This window comes from Dinoponera quadriceps, unplaced genomic scaffold (assembly GCF_001313825.1).
Source record: "Dinoponera quadriceps isolate SergipeBrazil2010 unplaced genomic scaffold, ASM131382v1 scaffold1425, whole genome shotgun sequence".
NCBI classification, from domain to species: domain Eukaryota; kingdom Metazoa; phylum Arthropoda; class Insecta; order Hymenoptera; family Formicidae; genus Dinoponera; species Dinoponera quadriceps.
The window spans coordinates 880,730-901,200 of NW_014555679.1; the positions used below are offsets into that span (position 1 = coordinate 880,730).

Below are 20,471 nucleotides of genomic sequence, written 5' to 3' on the forward strand. Positions count from 1 at the left end.
GGGGGGGGGGGGGGGGAGGGAGTTGAGAAACGGGGCACCTGGGTCAATGTTACGAACGCCGCGCGCGCGGGCGTCCAGTCATCCGTTTCGTCGCGAATTGAGACCGCCGGCGGTTCTCGAGAGTCGAAACGAGGCGTGAGCATCTCGCGATTCAATTAAACCTGCCACTCGTGCGAAAAGGTGGCGGGGATAATAACGAGAGCCGAGAACTCCTTTCATGCGTATCCGCTGCGAACGAGCGAGAGAGAGAGAGAGAGAGAGCGATAAATAAATATTCCGCAGTCGCACGTTGCTTTTTTGTTCTCACTTTCTCGTTCTATCTCCCCCTATCCTCAGACTCGCTGTTTCCCCTTTTCCGAGGGTGCAGCCGCCTCACGGTGTTTTATGAATTCCTTATGAGTCGACGCGTCGGTCAAGGGGTGGCGGCGCAGGGACGGGAAGGAATGACGGAGGAGCTCGCAGAGACACGGCTTTTCTTCTTTCTCGAGCTCGCATGACGACGACGACGACAACGAGGAAGACGTCGACGTCGACCTATAGCCGCGCCGAGGCTTCTTTTCCGCAGCCTCGAAAAGCTCCGAGGCGTTCTGCGACGCACAGAGAAATATTTCCCGGGTCGTGAGAAATCCTGAAAGCGGAGAAGCAGCGTTTCGAGAGGATGAGAGACGGCCGGAGAGGTAGGGAGGATACGACGTACGGTAGGGAAGCGGAAGGTAAAGCTCCCAAGAATGAAAGGAGAGGGCTTTACTGGTGCGCGAATAATAACGACTCGCATTCTCTCCGGCTGTCGTCGGTTTTCGATTTGAGGCGCGAACTCTTCCCTCTTTCTTCGCGTGTACGTATATCTCTGTCCCTTTTCCATCGTCTTCGTTTTCTTCTTCTTCTCTCTCTCTCGCGGGATCTTTTTTGCCCTCTTCCAACAGTAGTCTTTCACGTGGGTTTGCCCCTTTTCCGCAAGCACCGTTCGATCCAATCACTAGATCGGATTGCACGTGGGAGGAAGAGGGCGCGAGGGTGAGGGCGGGGTAGCAAGGAGGAACATGAAAATGCAGTTGGGTAACGAGCCGCTGAGCGGAATAGAAGTTTTATCGTGCAGCCAGGGCGCGAGCGAGCGAGCGAGCGGAGGAGGTATAAATTCAAAGTGACGCGAGAAAGCGGATCGATGGGAACGTAATTCTTCGCTCCTCGGAACTCGGTAAGTACGGCGTCAATTTGTTCGATGGCTCGGAACTCCCTTCCGTTAAAAAAGAAGACGATAGACCGCCTCGCCGAGATCGGACTGTCGATCAATATGGAGTATACAGGCGAAACGTCTTGACAGGATAAAGGATCCGGCTAAGAAAAAAAAAAAGGAGAGGGAGGGAGGGAGAGAGAAAGAGAGAATGGGTTCTCTCGCGGCGGCGGTGGAGAGTTTTTAAAATTTATCACCACTTAGGCCATTAACGCGCGTTAAATAAAGAGGAATTTCAAAAAGGAAGATGAAAGGGAGAAAACGAAAACTGACGAGTCGCGACGTGAACGCGAGGCCGTCGATTGTTTTAAAAGGTTTCGGTGTGATGGACGAAGCGTTGCGGGGGTGGGCGGACGGAAAATATGTACGCAGCGAGAAGCAAAAGGACTTACCTGGCCAACAATCGGTAATATTATACGACGCGGGGCGAGTAACCCCATTAGCATTCATATTTCAATTTCACAGCCCTCAGGGTCGCAGTTTGAAACTGTGCAAGGTACCCGGAGCGGCGAACGGGCGGAACGGGGGAGATAAACGGAAGAGAATTCACAGGGAACAGCCAGAGGGGCAGTGGGGAGGTGGGGAACGGGAGCGGCGGAGGACGTACGGGCGAAAGAGGAGAGCTAATATCGATGGCAACCTATTACCATCTATCTCCATACCGATGTAATGGACGCGCAGCCCCGATTATCAATCCGTAATAATTGTGCATATTAAACGGGCGCTAATTATCGGGCTGGCAGCGTGCCGCGGGCGCCATCGGCGAATCGAACGAGTTACAGCCTCGGCTCTCTCTCTCTCTCTCTCTCTCCATCCCTCTCAGTAAATTTCAGCACGACCGAAAGAGGATCAATAACCAAAAAATCGTCGCCCGACTGGGCGCGAAAATACTCGAAAATCAAATATTCAACTGTTTTTCGCGATTCCCGAAGTGGTTCGCGAATTTTTCAACGAGCGCGCACACAGGCTTAATCACCCATTCGTTTCGGCATCGCCGATTAATGCGGAAACGCTGTTACGACGCTCGGAACCGTTTAATCGACGCCCAGCCAACTGCGCTCATCGATATTCATCGATCCCAGAAAAAAAGAGAGGTGGGAGAAAGAAAGAGAGAGAGAAAGAAAGAAAGAAAGAGTGAGTGAGTGAGTGAGTGAGTGAGTAAGTGAGTGAGTGAGTGAGTGAGTGAGTGAGTCAGTGAGTGAGTGAGTCAGTGAGTGAGTGAATGAGTGAATGAGTGAGTGAGTGAGTGAGTGAGTGAGTGAGTGAGTGAGAGAGAAGTTCCAAAGCTTCGGCATCGATTCTCCTTCGCCGTGCGAGCCTTTTGCGCGCGGAGCAATCGATCGCGGGACGATCTCGCAGGACACTCGAAACCTGGAGGCGGAGAGAGCGCGAACGGCGGTGCCCTCGAGCGCTCTCGAGGCTTTTTTCCTCTCCGGAGCGCTTTTAATAAACGCGCGCGCCACAACCAGCGGGCGCTTTATGTTATCGAAGAAAGAGAGAGGAAAGCAGAGAGATAGAGAGGCCGGGAACCAGAGAGAGGAGGGAGAAAAGTGGAGGAGGAGGAGAAGATATATATATATATATAAAGAGAGAGAGAGAGAGAGAGAGAGAGAGAGAGAGAGAGAGAGAGAGGCTACCGGGTGGTCGATGAAAGCGGAAGGGGATGCTTTTGACGACGAGCTTTTTACGGCCCTATGTTCCGGTTTTCAGGCTTTTACGTCCATTCCGCGTTTCCTCCACCTTCGTCGCCATCTCCGCCTTCCACCCTACCCGCACATCTCCCCGCAGCGCACTTCTCTCTCTTTTTCACAGCCGCTTTCGCCTATCGCGTTAATTCTCTCTCTCTCTCTCTCTCTCTCGATCCGGCTCGTCCACCTCCGCTACCGTCCAATAATACATTGCGCGTAAGCGGCGGTCTAATCCCCTTTATGAGGTGAAATTTTACACGCCCGGGGAGTAGAACGCGCCGGTGTGTTCCCACCCTCTCGTTCGCGACGGGCTAAATGAGAAATCGCTAAGTACTTAATTGATACTCACATGCCTCTCCTCGGCTGGATTGAGACCTGCAACAAACCGTAAAAATCTCGCGTTATTATTAGTCATCACTGCGTGAGAGTCATCGTTATCGTAATGCTAATGAAAATTGTGATCTAATTATTAAGCTATTGTCGTGGAGCTACATGCGTAAAAAGACTTCGACTCGTCGCGGTGGCCCCACCAATTCCGAACAACATTTCGAACATCATGCACGCAAGGTCGACGGAAATCTAGCTGTTACCACCGGGGGAACGGAAGGCCATGAATGTTTTTCATTATTATTGCAGCGTCGAAGCGAATGGAGTCGGTGGCATGTCGACGGAATCTTTTCCACGGCAATGATAAAAGGGAAGCGGGGAGGAGAGAGAGAGAGAGAGAGAGAGAGAGATAGATAAAGGGGGGACCGCGAGAGTAGCTAGACTTCTCAAGGATTTCCGAGACGGCAGACGAGGAGAAGAACGGGGAAAAAGAAAGGCCGGGGCTGGAACGGGGGGAGAAAGCGGAGAAAATCCTGAAGGAAAAGCTTTGTCCTCGAGAAGCCGAGTTCATAGTTTGCCCTCGCTCGATTTCCCCAGTTTCCTCTTTCCCCTCGTCGTCCCCTCCTCCTCTTTCGCCGCCTCCTCATACTTCGGTTGGTACATTTCGGTCTCGCAGGAAATATCCTAACGATATCTTTTTCCTCCCGTTACCCGTCCTACGATAAGAATTACACGAGCCGTTTATGTTCCGCGCGCGCGCGGACCACCTATAAATTGCCTCTTCTCTCTGTCTCTCGCGACATTAACCACCGTGGAAATAAAATATTTTTACCGGCGCAACGCGCAGAAAGAGGAAGAGAAGGGAAAACGGAATTCCGATATCCGCGATATATTCCTAGCAACGGTCGACTTAAAGTAAGAACGTCGTCGAGCGGAGCCTTATAATTCCGAGCGGAAAAGTACGCTCGGGCGGGCGATTCGTCCCGATATCCAATCCGGCGAAATTCGCGTCCTTCTCCGCGATTAGCGATCGAGGCTCTCGTTCGTCGCCGGGACAAATTCCCCCGGCAGGGGATATCGGATATACTGTCGGACGTGGCGTGAATCTCCCCCGCGAGAGCATCGTTCCGTTCTCGTTCGGAGCGGTGTCTTCGAGTAACATCGGCCATCCACGTTGCGACGAACGAGCGGTTTCACCGTTCGCTTCATGGCTCGCGAAATAACGGAGAGACGAGAATAGTCCGGAGGAGAGAGCCTTATTGGGCCGCTGGAATTTCCTCGTATTTTCCCCGAGCGTACTCCGGCGAGGGTATTGGCGAAGGAAGAGGCCGAGGGTCGGCGTTTCAGGGGTTAAAATCCTGGGATACACGTCCGCGTCGTTATCGAGCAGACGCTCGCGCGCGCGAAACCGGGGTTGTTTCGGAAGAGAGAGTGGTATCTCCTCCTTCTTCCTCGTCGTCCTCCTCCTCCTCGACTCGGTATAGACCTCGCTAATGCCCGTCATCCCCCTTTTATCCTTCCTCTCTCCGGCCAGGAAACTCTTTTCTCCACCCTCGCTCGACTTCCGCGCGGCGGACGAGCGCTCGTAAACGGACGCGGAAGAGCGCGCATAATTTTCTACTAAAGCGCGAAGAGGTCGTCGAGTGTTTCCAAGAGACGTTTTAAGGATCCCCCGCGTACTCGCGTCTCCCCTCACCTCCCCAGCCCGGCGAGCTCGCTGAGAGTACCGAGGATACAACAGCTCGCCCGTCCGTTTCCCGCGCGAGATTATCGGATAAAAATACGATTCGTTATCGAGTGCTCGAATTGCCGAGAGGAGAAATCCGCTTCTCTCGTATTAAAGTCCACGCTACTTCCGCTGTAATGGAAGGAGGGAGGAAAAGAGGGTAAGAGATGCGGAGAGAGAAAGGGAGAGGCCGACGAGAATTTAGCAAATCGTGCGGATATCAACGCCGCTATCATCGACGTTGACACGAGCAACATTCGTTCCTAATCGACCATAAAAGTCGTAGCTCGTTTGCGAGAGCGAGGGGGCGAGCGAGCAAAAAGGAATCGCGGGCGCGTGGCAGATATTGCGGCGGATATGTCCGAAGATAGAGTCGTTTTAGGACGGAACGCGGAAAAACGAAGGAGAGAGCAAAACGATAACGGGGCGCCGCCGCCGACGCTGCTGGCGTTGCTGGTGGTGGTAGAAACAATTCGCCCCGGGCAATGTTCCGGAAAGAAGGGAAGAAGTTTCAGTTGTCACACGACAGAAATAGTGGGGCCGTTACGACGTCTCTCGCTACGCCGGAATCTCGTTTCAAAAGAGTGTCTGCGATCGTTGACAATGTGGATCGTAGATCTCTTCTTTTTGGCCGAGCGCTTTTTCGCACTCGCCGTATACTTACTTACTCGGAGGCGAAACACATACAGACACGTATGTACACAGACGCCCGCGTGTATTCTCGGGTCGTCGATGAGAAAAGAAAGCGGGACGATCAAGCCTCTCGCTGAGGTACAGTTAGGAAGAGAACCGTGTTCGCGATACATCACGCTGTAACGGAGACTTTGCATTGAGCAAATACGAATCGAGCGATTCCGCGGAGCGGTATTGTCCGGGAGAGAGATAACCGGGCAGTAGCTGGAGAATCCCGTCGAGGCGATTGCGCTAAGATCGACGGATATTTCATTACGAACCGAGCTCGGCCGACAGTAGTTGGAAAACGCAAAACAACGCGGAGGAGAAGGGCCGGGGCTATACATCCAGCTTGAGTAACATAGTTAGGTGTGCGAGTCGATGGGAGAATAGAGGGTCAGAGTGGTGGCCATCGGGGAATAGAGACAGCGGTAAGGGCGGCAGAAGAAGAGGTGGACGGAGGGGGAGGGGGGTAGAGTAGTGGAAGTACACTCGTGTCGAGAGGAGATTCTGAGTGCTCTCTGGAGAGACGGTCGTGGATAGAACGAGACACGCCGGGGCGAGACATCGGAGCTGGGAAGCGCGAGAATAAGGGTGAGAGAAGAGAAACGAGGCGAGAGGAGTCTGGAGGACGCGTCTTCGTCAGCAGCGCTACGTGCTGGTGGTCCCCGCAGCTCCCTCCTCGTCATGAGTGCGAGTGAGCGGTCCTGCACTCGCGTGCGAAACGTGCCGACGAGGAAAACGGAGGAGACAGGAGGACGAGGTGGAAGAGGAGAGGAAGTAGTGGTGGATGAAAGGGAAAGAAAGGGAGGCGCGGGGAAGATGGAGAGAGAGAGAGGACGAGCCAAGACCCAAGAGGATTCTCGAGGTCAAGATCGAGAGAGTTTCAGGAGAGCTTCTTCTCCTCTCGGACTCGAGCACGGTCGTTTGCGTCATCGGCGTGTTCGTTCCAGGCCGCTTAAAATAGCACGAAAAGTTGCCGCTTAATTTCAGTAACTTTCAAGAGCACCCCCGCGCGCGCGTCCACGGGCGGTCTCGTCTCGAACTCTCGAGACGCTCTCGCGAGTGTTTTCATCTATTACACCAGACGCGAACGGACGGACCCCGCCACTTGGCGGGGATTAAATCGTGTTTACGCTGCGCGTCGCTCGACGTATCGCTGAATCATCGATGAGATTACGAGAGTCACCGAGAGCCGCGAGCGGCAAAACAACGTCTCGCGTCTCAGGAGGATCGGTTTCACCGCCGGGGTGTAACGATTCTCACCGGGGCGGGCGGTAAGCTCGGTCGGACAGGTAGCGAGAAAAGGAAGTAGCCGAGTTACGCGAAGCACCAGGCGCTTTGGATATGTTCCGCGAACGAAACGACCGACGATAGGTTTAGCGCGCGCGCGAAATATTTGCACGAGCGCGAGAGAGAAAAAGAGAAGACCGTTGGACGTTGGACAGTCGAGACGAGAGGATATCAACCAACCGTCTTCTCCGAATCGAATCTTCTTTATTAGCGCGTCTCAAAGAAGCGGCGCTCGCGCTATTTGGTTTCGCAATAAGAGACTCTGGAAACTATCGAGAAATACCGACGAGAGCTCAAAGTCTCTCTCGCGACAGTGCCGCTTTATACAGTCGAATTCCCACTTGATTTTATCGCTCGAGACGATTCAAACCACGAAGATGCTCTCTCGCGTTGTTTTCACCGGCAGCGGTAGAAAAGTACGTGCGCGACTCACCGCCATTGGACTTGAGGTCGTCAGGCTGGCCGCGGTGCAGGTCCGGTTTCGTCAGCATCGAGAGAGGATGTGCGGCGGTTCCTCCTGGTGTAGCGGCAGCTCCTGGTGGGAGACCCAGGCCGAGCAAAGCCGCGGACGCCGAGGTGGGGACCGGTATACCCGCGCCAGGACCCAGTCCGGGAAGTCCGGGTATACCCGGATGCGGTCCCATCGCCGCACCCGGCGGCAATTGTTGGGCGTGCATCTGTTGTATGAGTCTCGGCAGGTCCGGCCTTTGTTGCTGCAACGAGAGAGGAAAAAAGGCCGCACGGTCAGTAATGTTGTTTGCGCAACGCGCGACCTCCGATCGCTATCGATGATCGGTTATCGCCGCGGCTCCATCATCGTTGCTGCTCGCCGGAGCGTCGCGCTTTCGTGCGAATCGCACAGGTTCGCACGTCGACGCGCAGAACAACGCGCGATCTCGCCGGCTCTATCTCGATAAGTTCGAAGATTAGATTAAGTAAGTGGCGAGGCAATTAACGGGCTCGAGTGCGCGTAACGGTGCCTCGAGTATTTCCGCTGTAATTACCAGATAAAACGAGCCCGGGTATTATTCCGCGAGACGTGAAAAAACGCGATGTGCGGGAATCGAGGCGATCATCGCTAAGAGCGCGGCAGATTGGAATCGAAACGGTGGGACGGGGAAAACTTTAATAGCGCGTCGATATTATCGCGCGAGAGAGAGAGGGAGAGAGAATAAAACGAAGTGGAACAGAGGACGAGAAAGAGAGAAAGAAAGAGGGGAATGAAGGGAGGACAGAAAAAGAACCCGATAGAAGTTCGGAAATGATTTTTACGGGCTATCGGTTTAGCGCGGCGGTGTGTACGCTGCCGCAGCTTCGTTAGGAGAGTCTGTTTGCCGAACGTGAACTCACGTTTCCAGCGCGGACAAATGCATAAGCAAATAAAATCGCGCTCGCGCGCGCAGCGAGCGCGGATTTAAAAGCACGGCACGGCGCGCCCGTGTGTCCCTCCTGCTCCTCCCGCCAGTCAGCTCTTCCTCTCCTCATCCTCCCCCCACCCCCGTCATAATTGATCAAACAATTTCGTTCCCACGAGGAGACAGGGAAACAGCGAGGAAGGAGGGCGGGGGAAAAAAGCAACACAACGATAATTCGCTGGAAAAATCGCTCCGCTTAATTCCGGTCACGATCGCGTTCTCCACCCGGCCGCCACTCCCCCCGACGAGAGAATTTCTCCCTTCTCCTCTCGCCGCGTCCCGGCCACCCCTCGTCGTCAGCAGCCGCCGCCGTTACGCGAAAATACACTTCGTTACAGTCAACGGAGAGGCAACTTTCCATTAGCAAAGCATACAAATTGCCGAGTAAACTCCGGCAAGTTTGAGTAACCTCCGCGTTCGACCTCGCCCGAGTAAATCTAAGGCTGCGAAACAAGTGGAAAGACTTACGTTCACCCGTCGAGCGAGCAGGCGAATGCCGACGAAAAGTTTCGCGGAAATCTTAAGCGTATCCCGCCCGTAGTTTCCTCGTTAGTTGGACCAGGCCGCCAGACAAATTGTGGACCTGTTCAGCGCCGTTTTAACGGTTCGTGGATCACGGAGGTGGTGGTAGTGGTGGTGGTAGTCGTGGTGGTGCGAGGGCGAGACTGGCGAGTGCGAGAAGTACGAGACTCCGGAAGGAGGAAGAGGAGGAGAAAAGCGGCAAAGGGGGTGGGAGGGACAGGAAGGGTACGTAGACGGCGAGTGGAAGAGGAGAGTGTACACCCACACCCTCGCGCTCTGTAACCATGTACACTCGTTAAGGCAGGCCGGAGCGAATATTCCGGGGAGTAGTTTGCCGAGATAATTAAATGGCTTAACGATATAATAACCTCGCGTCGAGCGTCGACTGTCTGAACAGAGCCACCCACAAAACATACAAACAGAGGAACGTGTATAAGCGTGCCGGTGCTGCGCGGCGCGTCTGTGTGGAGAAACGGAGATTGAGCCGAGGTAGGAGAGAAAGGGGGTGAAAGGCAGAGGGTAGGAGGGAGAGAAGTAGAGTGAGAAAGGGACGGGAGAAGGACGAGAGGAGGCCCTACGGTCCACGAAGCCGTCTGCGAAAGCGTTGGCGGAGATTCGAGGAAGTCGGAAGCCCCTAGGAAACGTTTCGAGTTTCCACTCTTGATAGCGATAATAATCCTACCCGGATCCAACTTCCAACACGAAGCGTTACCTACCTACCTACCACTACCACTACTCGAAGGAGGAAACCACCCTCGTCTTCACGCCGAGATTTCTCGTAATAACGTAGGCAGCGACGCGAGCAACGAGAGGGGCTGGCTGACGTTTCAAGCGTATTGTGCGCAAAGTTCGACGACGATGTGATGCGAATCACTTGGGATTTCTTTTTCCATCTCCCGAGTCCTCCTCGCTGACTAGCGCGGGAGGAAAAATTGCACGGTCAAAGTTCTCCGTGGAAGTTACGGCCCCCCGTTAAAGTGAAATACGCGCGAAATAATGTTCGACCGCGGCTTCCGAGAATGGACTTCGGAATCATTTCCGATAATCGAATAAATCGGCTGTTTCTCCGCGACGCTGGCGGAAATGTCGCCGGATATTCTCCTCTCTTTAAAACGCCTTCAATTTCTCATCCCCTTTCTCTCTCTCTCACCTTTTCTCCCGAAAACACCGAGTCAACGTGCCTCTTAATCTCCGTGCGAATTTAGTCACAACACCTGCAACGCTCGTCGGGTTCTCTCTCTCCTTCTTACCCTCAGCAATTTTCCTCGTCGTCGTTGGCCGCTTGCTGACTCGGCCGGACGCAAAGCCACGACCGCGCGAGATCCAAAGGGATCGTCTTAACCTTCTTATATTGCATATCGTTGACACCCGGCGAGAGCGTCTTCGGCCGGAGAAGAAACGCGATCGTCAGCGATGCAAGTACGTTTGCGTCTACCGCGAATGCTCGTAAGCCGGTATCGTCGGCAATGCACGTCGGTGGTTTACGATTGATATTCCATTCACCGTTCGCACGTCGTCCATAGCGACATTTATGGCGATGATCTCGAGTAACCGCTATAAAAGGCAAAACGAGAGAGCTCATGACAGACAGACAGTGAGGAGGGAGAGAAAGAGAAACTACATCTACGTGATATCTACATCGCGATGCGAAATAATCCGCGAAATGATTATGTTTCCTCGGCTTGTCTGTACGTTGCGAAATCGAGCGAGCGTCGAGCGCGTCGCGAAGCATCTCGCGGCTTGTTCGATTCGATCCTCCTCCCCCTCCGCCTCGCATAGCTGGTGGGATTTAAGAGAAGAGAGTAGACTAAGGCGGGCGGTATCCCGGAATCCTGCTAAGGATTTGCCGCACGTACCCCGACAACGTCGCAGATCCGTGGAAGTTTCCTCGTGGAGCGGCGAACGGGGGAAGAAGAGGCGGAGGGGCGGCTGGAATGCTGATTAGTCGGCGTTCGTGCACCGTAACACTATAACCTACCACCGACTCGGGAAACCGGGCGGGAAGACTCCGGATAAGATTCAGGCAGTGCGAGAGAGAGAGAGAGAGGTGGCAAGAGGATACGGGCGGGATAAGGACGAGAAGGAGGATGAGCGAGGGAATGGAGGCACGGAGGAGACGAGCTAAGCGGAGGGGAGAGAAGCCGGTGGCTTAATAGGGAGGAAATTGAGTGCTCGAGCAATATTGAGGAGGATTCGGGATTCGCCAGGATCGTATCCGTCCGTCCGCTTTTGGATTCCTCGGACGTGCATCGGCTTCCACGTAGCGTGCCCCGCAGGGGTTCTCCACTCGCCACGAATGCTTTTCGCGCTGTCACGCACGCCGAATCGGCCACATCCACGAGTATGCCGCGAGAGAGAGAGAGAGAGCGCGAATACCGCGACCGGCCTCTACAATGCGGACCGGCCAGCCGGTGGTTCGGTTCGCCGCGGTCGACCGACCGGACGGCGGAAGATCCGCCTTTGTAACGAGCGATACCATTGGCGTGCACTCACCCCGATAATAGCGTTCAGCTCGGTCATGGTCACTTGTTTGGCCCTGTCGACCGCAGTTGCGACCTGCTGCTGATGCTCCTGCGAGAGAAACGGCAGGATCTGGGCGATGATGGCGTTCAACCTCTTCGCTATCTCCGTCTGGAAAAAAGAAAGGAAATGGGCAAATCGTGGTTAGAAAACATTCGCTCGCTCGCGAATTTGCTCTTCGTTAAATCGCTCGAATGCGGGATTGTTGACCATTGAAGGTAATCCGATTCCGATTGAGGGGAAAACCGAGAGGGAGATTTCATTAGGTTCCTCAGTGCGCAATTTTTTTGCCGCCCCTCGACGACCGCGACGGTACAATGGGGAGAGGAGGGTTTTGTTCGATCCGACACTGCGCGCCGGCATATATAGTCCGCGCCGTCCGGGCCCTCGGGCGACTTGTTCCGGATCGTTAAGAAAGGTAAGGGCTAGCTTAACGCGCCCTCGCGAAGGAAACGAGTGAAGATGCAGGTGCGGCATAACCGACCGAGGGTGTTTACGACGCCCTCCGGCTGGAAGAGACTGCCGGGGAATTAAATTAAATCCAAGCAAGATTGCCACAGTGGCGTAGGTATTGCTCTCGCGCCGTGTAATCTTGCTTTGGCGAGACGATTCATTCCGGCACACTCCCGATACTCCCGCGGGCTTCGCCGGCTTTTTTCCGCCCCTTTTCCTTTTGTTCTATTTTTCTACCGGAATTTAACAGGGCGGATTTCTCGAACACGCGTTATTCTTCGTAATTCCGCTATCGGGCGCACTATTCATTTCGACAGATGAGAGAGAGAGAGAGAGAGAGAGAGAGAAAGAGAGAGACCGAACACGTACGTACCGCTCGCTCGCTGGCACGTATCCGATATTTCTTCGCTCTCCGCGACTGTTCCTCCTCCTCCGAGAATACACCGAAGCGGGAGGGGGGAAGCGCTCGAAATAACTCTGGGCGCGCGGTTGCGGGCAATCGCGCGCGCGAATCTACACGGCGCTCCAGCCAGGTAACCCGACATAATAATTCACACGGTGCAACATCACACGGCGGAACTCCATTTAATTATCGCGGAATCAACAGGCGGCGCACGGAGTACGCGCGCGGAACATTTTCGACGCTTTCGTCGAGAAAATGAAATCACTTAATTACCTCGACAAAGCGGCCGAGAGGCTCCCTCCCGCCGCCGTCGAGCTGCTGCGCGACTGCTACCGCCGCTCGTTTGCCCGCCGGTAGTACAATTCGCACGCTCGAGAGACGCGGAAGCGGAAGCCACCGATTTCGTCGTGGAACAGGAAGCAAACCCGCCGGTTTACGTGTGCCTCGTTCCCCCTTACTCTTCTTCTTCTTCCTCCTTGCGACTCGTAAACGCCCCGAAAATGTAAGCGCGGCGAGCTCGCCGCGGCTGATATAAACGGCGAGCTTCCGTCAACGGCGCCGGCCGTTTTCTCGCCGCCGCTCGCTTAAACGAGCCTCGGGATGCTAATTGAAATATCGCCAGGCCACTGAAATTCTTGGCAAGTTTCCCTCCCCCGAGCAAGCGGCGCGTCTCTCGGTGTCTCTCGGCGAGCGAACGAGCGGCGAAAGAGAGAAAGAGGAGGAGGGGAGACGAAGATAGAATGAGAGAGAGAGAGAGAGAGGAAGGGGGGGGGGAACCTGTTTTAATTACTCGTCGCCCTCCGAGTGCTCGTTATTAAGCCGCTAATTATAACGCACGCGAAAATGAGTCGAGCCATCCGCGAACATCGTGTACGACAGCGAGAAGGCTTACGCGTCGCGCAAACACAGTGCAACAGCGGCGGGTTGTAACTCTTTATGGAACATCAGCATTTCCAGCGACGCGTAGCCCGCATAATGAAAATGCGAATGTAAAAGCGAATGAAGAAATTCCGTAAGAGGCGGACTCAGCGGCTCGAGATGGGCTTGACGTAAAAGTCGCGCGCGAAATAAATTGACGGTATTTCCTCTTTACCCTTTTCTTACGCGCAACGCACAGACTTCAGCGGGGCTTCTCCCTCGCGTAAAAAAGGGTCGCGCGCAGGTGCGAGCGATTGGATAAAATTTAACGAGCGCGATTTCGAGTGTATCCGCGCTTGCACGTGCGCCGCTAAACGCGCGTTTTAACGATCGGCACCTGGACACGGTGGTCGCGGGCGATTATCGCGACGGGGGGCCCTCGTCATCGCGTCGCTGTCGACGTCGCTCGCAAAGAAGGTAGCGCGCGAGAGTTCGGCGACGTAACGCGGGTAAAGTTCCATCTACTCGACGTACTGTACGGCAGTTTGCGACGAGCCGGAAGATTCCGAGCGAGCGAACGAGCGGTAGGACGAGGACATTGTGGGCGAAATGCCGGAGGAAGAAGGACGAAGAGGGGAGGACGACGGGGATGGAGCCGTTGCAAACGTAATTGCGTTGCCAAGAAGTTTTCCCCGGGTGAGAGGTAACCAAGAAAATAATGAATGGCTCGGATGCTCCGCTCCTCTATTCTCTCGCGAAGCCAGAAACGCGGGGGGGGGGGGGAAGGAAGAGGGGAAAGAGGAAGAGCAGCAGCGAGAGGATGGCGGCGGAAGCGGAGGACGAAGCGAGAAACCGAGTTTCGGCCGTGGCGGTTCTCCTTGTTGTCCCGGATTTCACACGGGGGAGAGATGAAAACCTCGCCTCGGAATGAATTTTTCTCCGCCCGTGCCAAATTGCACCGACGAAGATTGCCGTCTCGCGAGGAAAGGAGAGTTCCTGCTCGCGCGAATGACTACCTTTTTAAAGCCAAGGCACTACCACGTCTCGGCTACTACCAACCGTGTCGCGTGGTGGTATCGAGAGCGGGAGAAAGAGGAGTGCGAGAATTCGGCGGCGACTCGAGGCTGCAAGCTCGATCGTGGCACAGACGTCACGAGCGGAACGCCTCTGATACCTCCCTTCTTCTCTTCCTCCTCCAGGTGACTCTACTTCTTTTCGCATTTGCGTCCTCCGCGGCGAGGGGAGACGCCGTGACGTGGCGGAACGGAATACGCAGATGCCCCGGTTCGTAATATCGCGAAAACCGCAAGGAGCTCTCGCAAAGTGCCCCGCCTTCCCTTCTGCTTACGTGCACGCATATATCACACCGCTGCTCGCCTGCACACACATACGCGCGTACACACTCACACGTGCGCGGCATATGCATACGAGCTGCTGCGAATACACCGCGCGCATCTCGCAGAAATCAGGCGCTGCTCGAGACGCTCTCCCATACATATAAATAAACACTATACCGTATCTAAAAGCAGGCGGTAAGGCATGAAAATGCAAAGCAGCCGCCGATAAAATTCCTCGCCTGTAAAACGGTGACGTGCACCGAATTCTCCGCCGCCGATATAATACCCGCAGACCGCCACGGGGAAAGACACGCTTCGCGACCTCTTACCCATCTCCCGTCGAACGTGCGCGAGCGATTTCGCGTTTTTATCCCGAGACGAGCCTTATTGTTCGCGCCGCGGACAAAAGTGTTTAATCGAGGAGTCGGCGTCAAATATTACTACGGAGGGAGAGAGAAGAGCCGAGAGTTCGCGGCAACAAAGCCACGCTCGCCGCCAACCTCCGCCGACCAACCGGAAGCCGTTACTTGCGCTAACGAGTAAACCAACGGCTGCTCGTCGGACTTTGGTGGTATTATGCTGCGCGAGCAAATAAACTGGCGTGTTCGGCTAACTCCCTGGTTTCTGGTAAGCCCCTGCTGCACACCGGCGCGATGGCTCTCTCGCTCGCTCGCCCGTTCGCTCTCTCGCTGTAAAGCCCGGCTAACGTCCGCGTGATTGCAATATCCCGCGGCTTGCGGAGAATACCGGATGTAGCGATGTGTACGCGCGCGCATCTGTGTACACACGCTGGACCACCGGTGGACCACCGACGCGCGTGTGTGTGCGCGCGCACCAACGCGAGAGGTGGATGGATTAGAATGAGCGAGATCGAGCCCGGCCGTTAAGGTGCACGACAGCCCGAAAACTCATTGTCCGTTGCGACGTATTACACCGATAAGTTCGATCAAATCAATTTTCCATCCCGCGTCGCCCAGCATACCGCTTCGTGTCAGCTAGTTTTCATCACTCGCCCCCGCGCATCCCGGCGTCTCCGTCCGGCCCGTTTGTCGCGCGACGACGTGAAAAGAATCGATAATGCGCCGTGTCTTTTGTTCCATCCGTCGCGCGCGCGCCGGTATCGACGCGACGCTGCTGACAAATAGGTCAAACGCTGTAACAGCAGAAATTCGATACGGGGGGACGGGAGAGAGAGCGTGCCTCGCCGGTTGATCCGCCGTAATATCGCCGGTGTACGTATACGAGCGTTCACGCTCTTCGGAAATATCGCCGTTCGAAATCGGGAAATCGATTGGATCCCGCGTCCGGATGAAATCGCGCGTAAAAGCAGAGAAAAACCGCTCTCTCTCTCTCTCTCTTTCAGCGCCGCGCCCGTTTTGCACGTGTGACGAATACGCTCGCGAGTTACGCGCGAGTTACACGCGAGCTACGCGCGATCGTCGGCGCGCCGGTCCAGCAACGCCGGAAATTGCTCGTATAAATATTGGAGCTCGTCATTTTCATTCGGTTAATTTTCCATGGTGTACCGGACACGGCACGAGAGAGACCGCGATGGAATTTTATGCGCCTCGCGCTCGCCCCGACGCCACTGCGCACACACCACTCTCCGCAAACGCGATGCGATGGGTGTTTCATCCCCCCGGCACAAGCGCTCGTTCGCGCGTATGCATGTATGCACGCGCGCGGCCGGCCGGTGATCTCGTTGGGGGAGAGAAAAAAATCCTCGGCGTCGGGGGCAAAATACCGACTCGCCAACTCGAATATATCTCGAATCGCCGTTAAACGGGTTATCGGGACGAACGGGTTACGAATGACGATGATGCACGCTGGCTGCATCGTGTCGGCGGTTGTTGCACCGCGTGATGGAAGATATAATTGCCTGTCGCGATGACGCGACCTCACGCCCGATCGTACTCTAACCCGGTTTAATGGTCGTTCGCGCTATGCTAAATATAAAACGCGATAAAATCAATGCAATTTAATTTTTCTCATAGCTACGTTTAATTTAATGGTGAATGAATTTTGTAAAGCCTCGCCGGACGGTAAAATACAGGGAAATAAGAATGCAGCGCGAGCGCGCGTAAATGTAGCGCGATAAATTCGATACAATTTAATTTTTCTCATAGCAATTAATATATCCGGCGCTTTTGAACGGTTTAAGCTTTAGTTTGGCGACGTCGAATTTATTATTAACGCCTCGTTCGACCCGATCGTAAAATGGCGAAATGAGATTTCGCATCACGATCGAGAATCGCCGGGCGCGCACGAAATTCGAGGAGAAAGAGGACCCCAGCGATGGTAATGGTAGTAGTGGTGAGTGTATAGCTCAGGCCAATCTCCAAAGACAGAGGGCAATCGACGAGACGCGCAGGAGCACCGTGAGAGAGGGAAGGGAGAGAGAGAGAGAGAGAGCATTGTGCGCGAACGTTCGAGGGTAAACAGGCTACAATCAATTCGGGGTTCGTCGTGGTCGCGGAACGGGCGGCGAGGGGTGACTTCGAGTGGCCGCAATTCGGAGAACATCCAGCTCGCGTGTACGCGCGTGTGTACGTACGAGGAGTACGTGAACGTGAACACGAAGCGCGGCGCGGTGTGCGCTTATATACGCGCGTGTACGTGAGAATGTGTGCACGACCTGCGGGACAGAGAGAGAGCTTGGAATCGTTGTTGCCACTAGCAGTCGGTATTGCCGTCACCAGCTACATCGCCGGCTAGAAATGCCGGCACGAGAGAGAGAGAGAGGGAGGCAGTGGGTGAAGCGGAAAGGATCCGAGGTTCTGGGTAGAGATCTCCGTCGAAGCGGGACGAAGAAAGGGAGGGCTCGCCAGAGAAGGATAAGTGGTACTCGAGTCGCAACGGCGGAGGCAAGGCAGCTCGGTGAGGCGGAGACCCGACAGACGGCCCGACCCCGAAAGATCGAGATGTTTGGATGTTTGAACGTCGGAGTGCTGTCTCAGCACTCGAGCTTCCATCCATCCTTCCCGTCCCTCTGTGCCCTCCCCGAAGCCGTCGTCGTCCTGACCACCCCCCGTGCTGCTTCTCTTCCGGAGTGTCCCGATCTCGCACGATACTCTCGGGCTCTACCGGGTGGTCGGAGTTCATTTCGAGACGCACTCGAGAGAGGCGTGGAAGAGGCTCGTGCGCGGATCCTCAAACTTATACGACTCGCGAATAACGAAGTAACCGCGCGAGAGTGGTTTAAACACCGGCAACACTATCTTCCCTCCGTACAGAACAGCGAATGTAAAACGAATATTTGCAGGGAGAACGGGCTTGCGACGGGCGGACTAGGAAGAGCCTTCGCCACCCTCGCGCGTATCTAATTATCTGACTTCTCTCGACTTCCTCACCCTCTTTCCGCGCGAGACGTTCGCCGGCCGAGCGGCAGCTGGTCGTGCCGGCTCGGCAGAGCCGCGATCGATCAGAGTGTCAGTGGGTTACGGCCGGCAAATTAGCGGCACTCAGGATATTAAACGACCAGAATACCCATCCCGGTGCGCGCGAGTGGCCGCGCGCGATAGTGTCGGTAGCAGCCAATAACAGCAGCGAACCTTGACTCGGCTATTAAGAGGGATGTACGGCCGGGCTGTTGGAAGGATGCTGAGAGAGCACCTACTACTACTACCACCGGGCTCCTTCACTGCACTACCACCGGTTAGCCGCAGCCATGGGAACGTCTTGTCGCGAGTTCGAGCGCGTTATCGAGCGGCAAGATCGGCTCCTCCGTGGCAGCCGATCGTGACGCTACGCGGCCCCTTAATTATTATTATTAATGATCGTGTCGCCGCTAATGACCGAGCTCCTTCCCCGACGAGCGGCACGTTGTTCGATGTTTAAGACTCTAGCGAGTTTGGACGATCGAATCTTTCGCGTAAACTTTACCCGGAAAATCTTGGCGGAAAGCCGTGAGACAAGGAGGGAGAGAAGGAGAGAGAACGAAGGAAGAATGAAGCGAGTGCAGTTGATAATCTCGACCGCAGCAACGTATTCGTGTGGCTCTATGCGCGTATATATGGTGGTCACTCTCTGGTCGAAGCGATGCGGGGGTCGACGGAGACCGCTGATATGTCCCATCTTCTCTCTCGCTCTTCGTCGCTTTCCTTTGCACCCTGCCGAGGGGCAGTCCGCTTTCGAACCGCAAGCCGCAACGGGCTACTGCCTTGATTAAACGCGCCATAGACCGCCATTATCGCTGATTGCGCTAAACATTAACGGACCAGCCGCCGAAGCCGACCGACCTCCTGCTCCTCCGCCCTTTCGACTTAGACTCGGTGTACATAGTGGCCTCTCTAACGGCCTCGCTATTATTGATACGAAGGGTTTCGGAAACGTGGCGTACCTTCGAAACCCTCGCTTCTTCGACGCGGCCGATCGATGGGGAATCTCGATCTCGCCGCGGTTTAGACGAGTAACAAGCGCGCAGGTGTGGCACGTACGTCGAGATCTCAATTCGACTCGAATTCCACTCACGAGCACCACCACCACCGCCGTCGTCTCGACCGAGCCGCCCCAGCGCCGCCGCCGTCTCGAACGTAAACGCGACTGCGGTAATCAACGCGCGGAGAAGTCGGGAACGGGACTGAATGACATCCATCGCGGCGCAAAGCGAGCAAATTAGTGCCGTGGCAGCGAGCAGGGCCGCCCTTAACCGGCCGCCGTTAAGACGCCTCGTTAAGACCCTCCTCTCTCCTTCTCCCGTTCTCCTCATTCCACCAGCCAGTGTCTTGACACTTCTCTACGGTGACGCTCGGGCGCCTCAGGCATCGGACGCATTCGCCACGGCGTCGTCACCGTCGACGATGGCTACGACTACTACTACTATGACGACGACGAAGGCAATTCCCATTGCCGACTCGACTTTACGACCGCCTCCGGCACACCCGCCGAAACACCAAGAAAATTATCGTCGCCGGGCGACCCTCGTAATTCTCCACGGCGAATACCGGGGAAAACAAGACCTTCCGCCAATCCCGCGCCTCCACCGCCACCCGCGCGCGAGCCGGGCCGAGGTGAGTTCGTTCGCTCGCTCGCGCAAGCCAGGCAAAGGAAGTACAATTAACTTAACGCTAATTGCGAGATGAAGACCGACGCGGTGGAATTGCCGGAGGCAATTCGCAGACTCAATTACTCAGTCATATGATACGGCGATTAACCGCGCCAGTTTCCTTTATACCTGCTGCCTCTATATACAAGCACGCACACACACACACACGTTCTCTCTCTCTTTATCTGTTCCACCGGCTCTTTCCAAGAGGTGATATCGAAATCGCGCGCGATTTCATGTCGCAAACACCGTGCGAGGGAGACCGAAAAGGCTATATTGGGATTAAAATTGTGTACCCACCGAAAGCCAAAAGAGAAAGAGAGGAGGGGGGGGAGGGGCGGTGCGCTCTGATTTCGAGAACGGTAATCTCGCGAAACTCGCGAGCGTACCGACACAAGGCGGATAAAAACATCCCGTTTTTCACTCCATCTTCCTTTTCTTTCTCTTTTCCTCGAGATACCGGGGATGAGGTATCTCGCACAGATCATTTCTACGACGCGATTAAAATCGGGCTTAACGACGTTTATCGCACTTTTCCTCACTTCGGCGCCCTATCGCTGAAAACGAGCGCCGTCGGAGAGAGCAACGGAGGGAGGAAGGAGGGAGGGGGCGGAGGTAACGCGGCATAAAGTACAGAGCGGGCAAAGGGGACGATCTCTTAACGACACCCCTAGCAGCACGGGAGAGAGCTCGAGGGTGTTCGTTCCACCCTCTCGTTGATAGCTGGCATAACGCTAACGCCCCGACGTCGATAAAAGTACCGGGGGTGAGCTGCATAAAGCCGAAGGGTAGCGCTTCGGGAGCGGCGTCGACTATACGGCGGCAAACACGTAAATACGCCCGCAAGGCGTCTCGGAAGTGTAACACCAATCTATAGCCCTCGGGCTTGCGCGGCGGTGGGTGAAAGGGGGTTGCGCAAATTAGATTCGCGCCGCGCTGCTTTTGTTCGCGCCAACACGGGCCGGCGGAACTTCTTATCTCG

At 55.2% G+C, this 20,471-nt stretch overlaps 1 protein-coding gene across 5 annotated transcripts in view; it reads right to left on the bottom strand.

The window, feature by feature from the left end:
• The window catches only part of LOC106745170 (protein groucho-1-like), a 76,513-nt gene that overhangs the window by 18,461 nt on the left and 37,581 nt on the right, over positions 1 to 20,471 (bottom strand). For 4 of the 5 annotated variants that reach the window (XM_014620506.1, XM_014620507.1, XM_014620509.1 and 1 more), the window contains 3 exons: positions 11,368 to 11,505; positions 7,371 to 7,650; positions 3,269 to 3,294 (listed from right to left, as the gene is read on the bottom strand). In XM_014620506.1, coding sequence (XP_014475992.1) covers positions 3,269 to 3,294; positions 7,371 to 7,650; positions 11,368 to 11,505 — 444 coding nt within the window. Of the gene's footprint in view, positions 1 to 3,268; positions 3,295 to 7,370; positions 7,651 to 11,367; positions 11,506 to 12,523; positions 12,973 to 20,471 lie in introns of those variants that run through there. The other variant, XM_014620510.1, reaches the window with a different exon arrangement.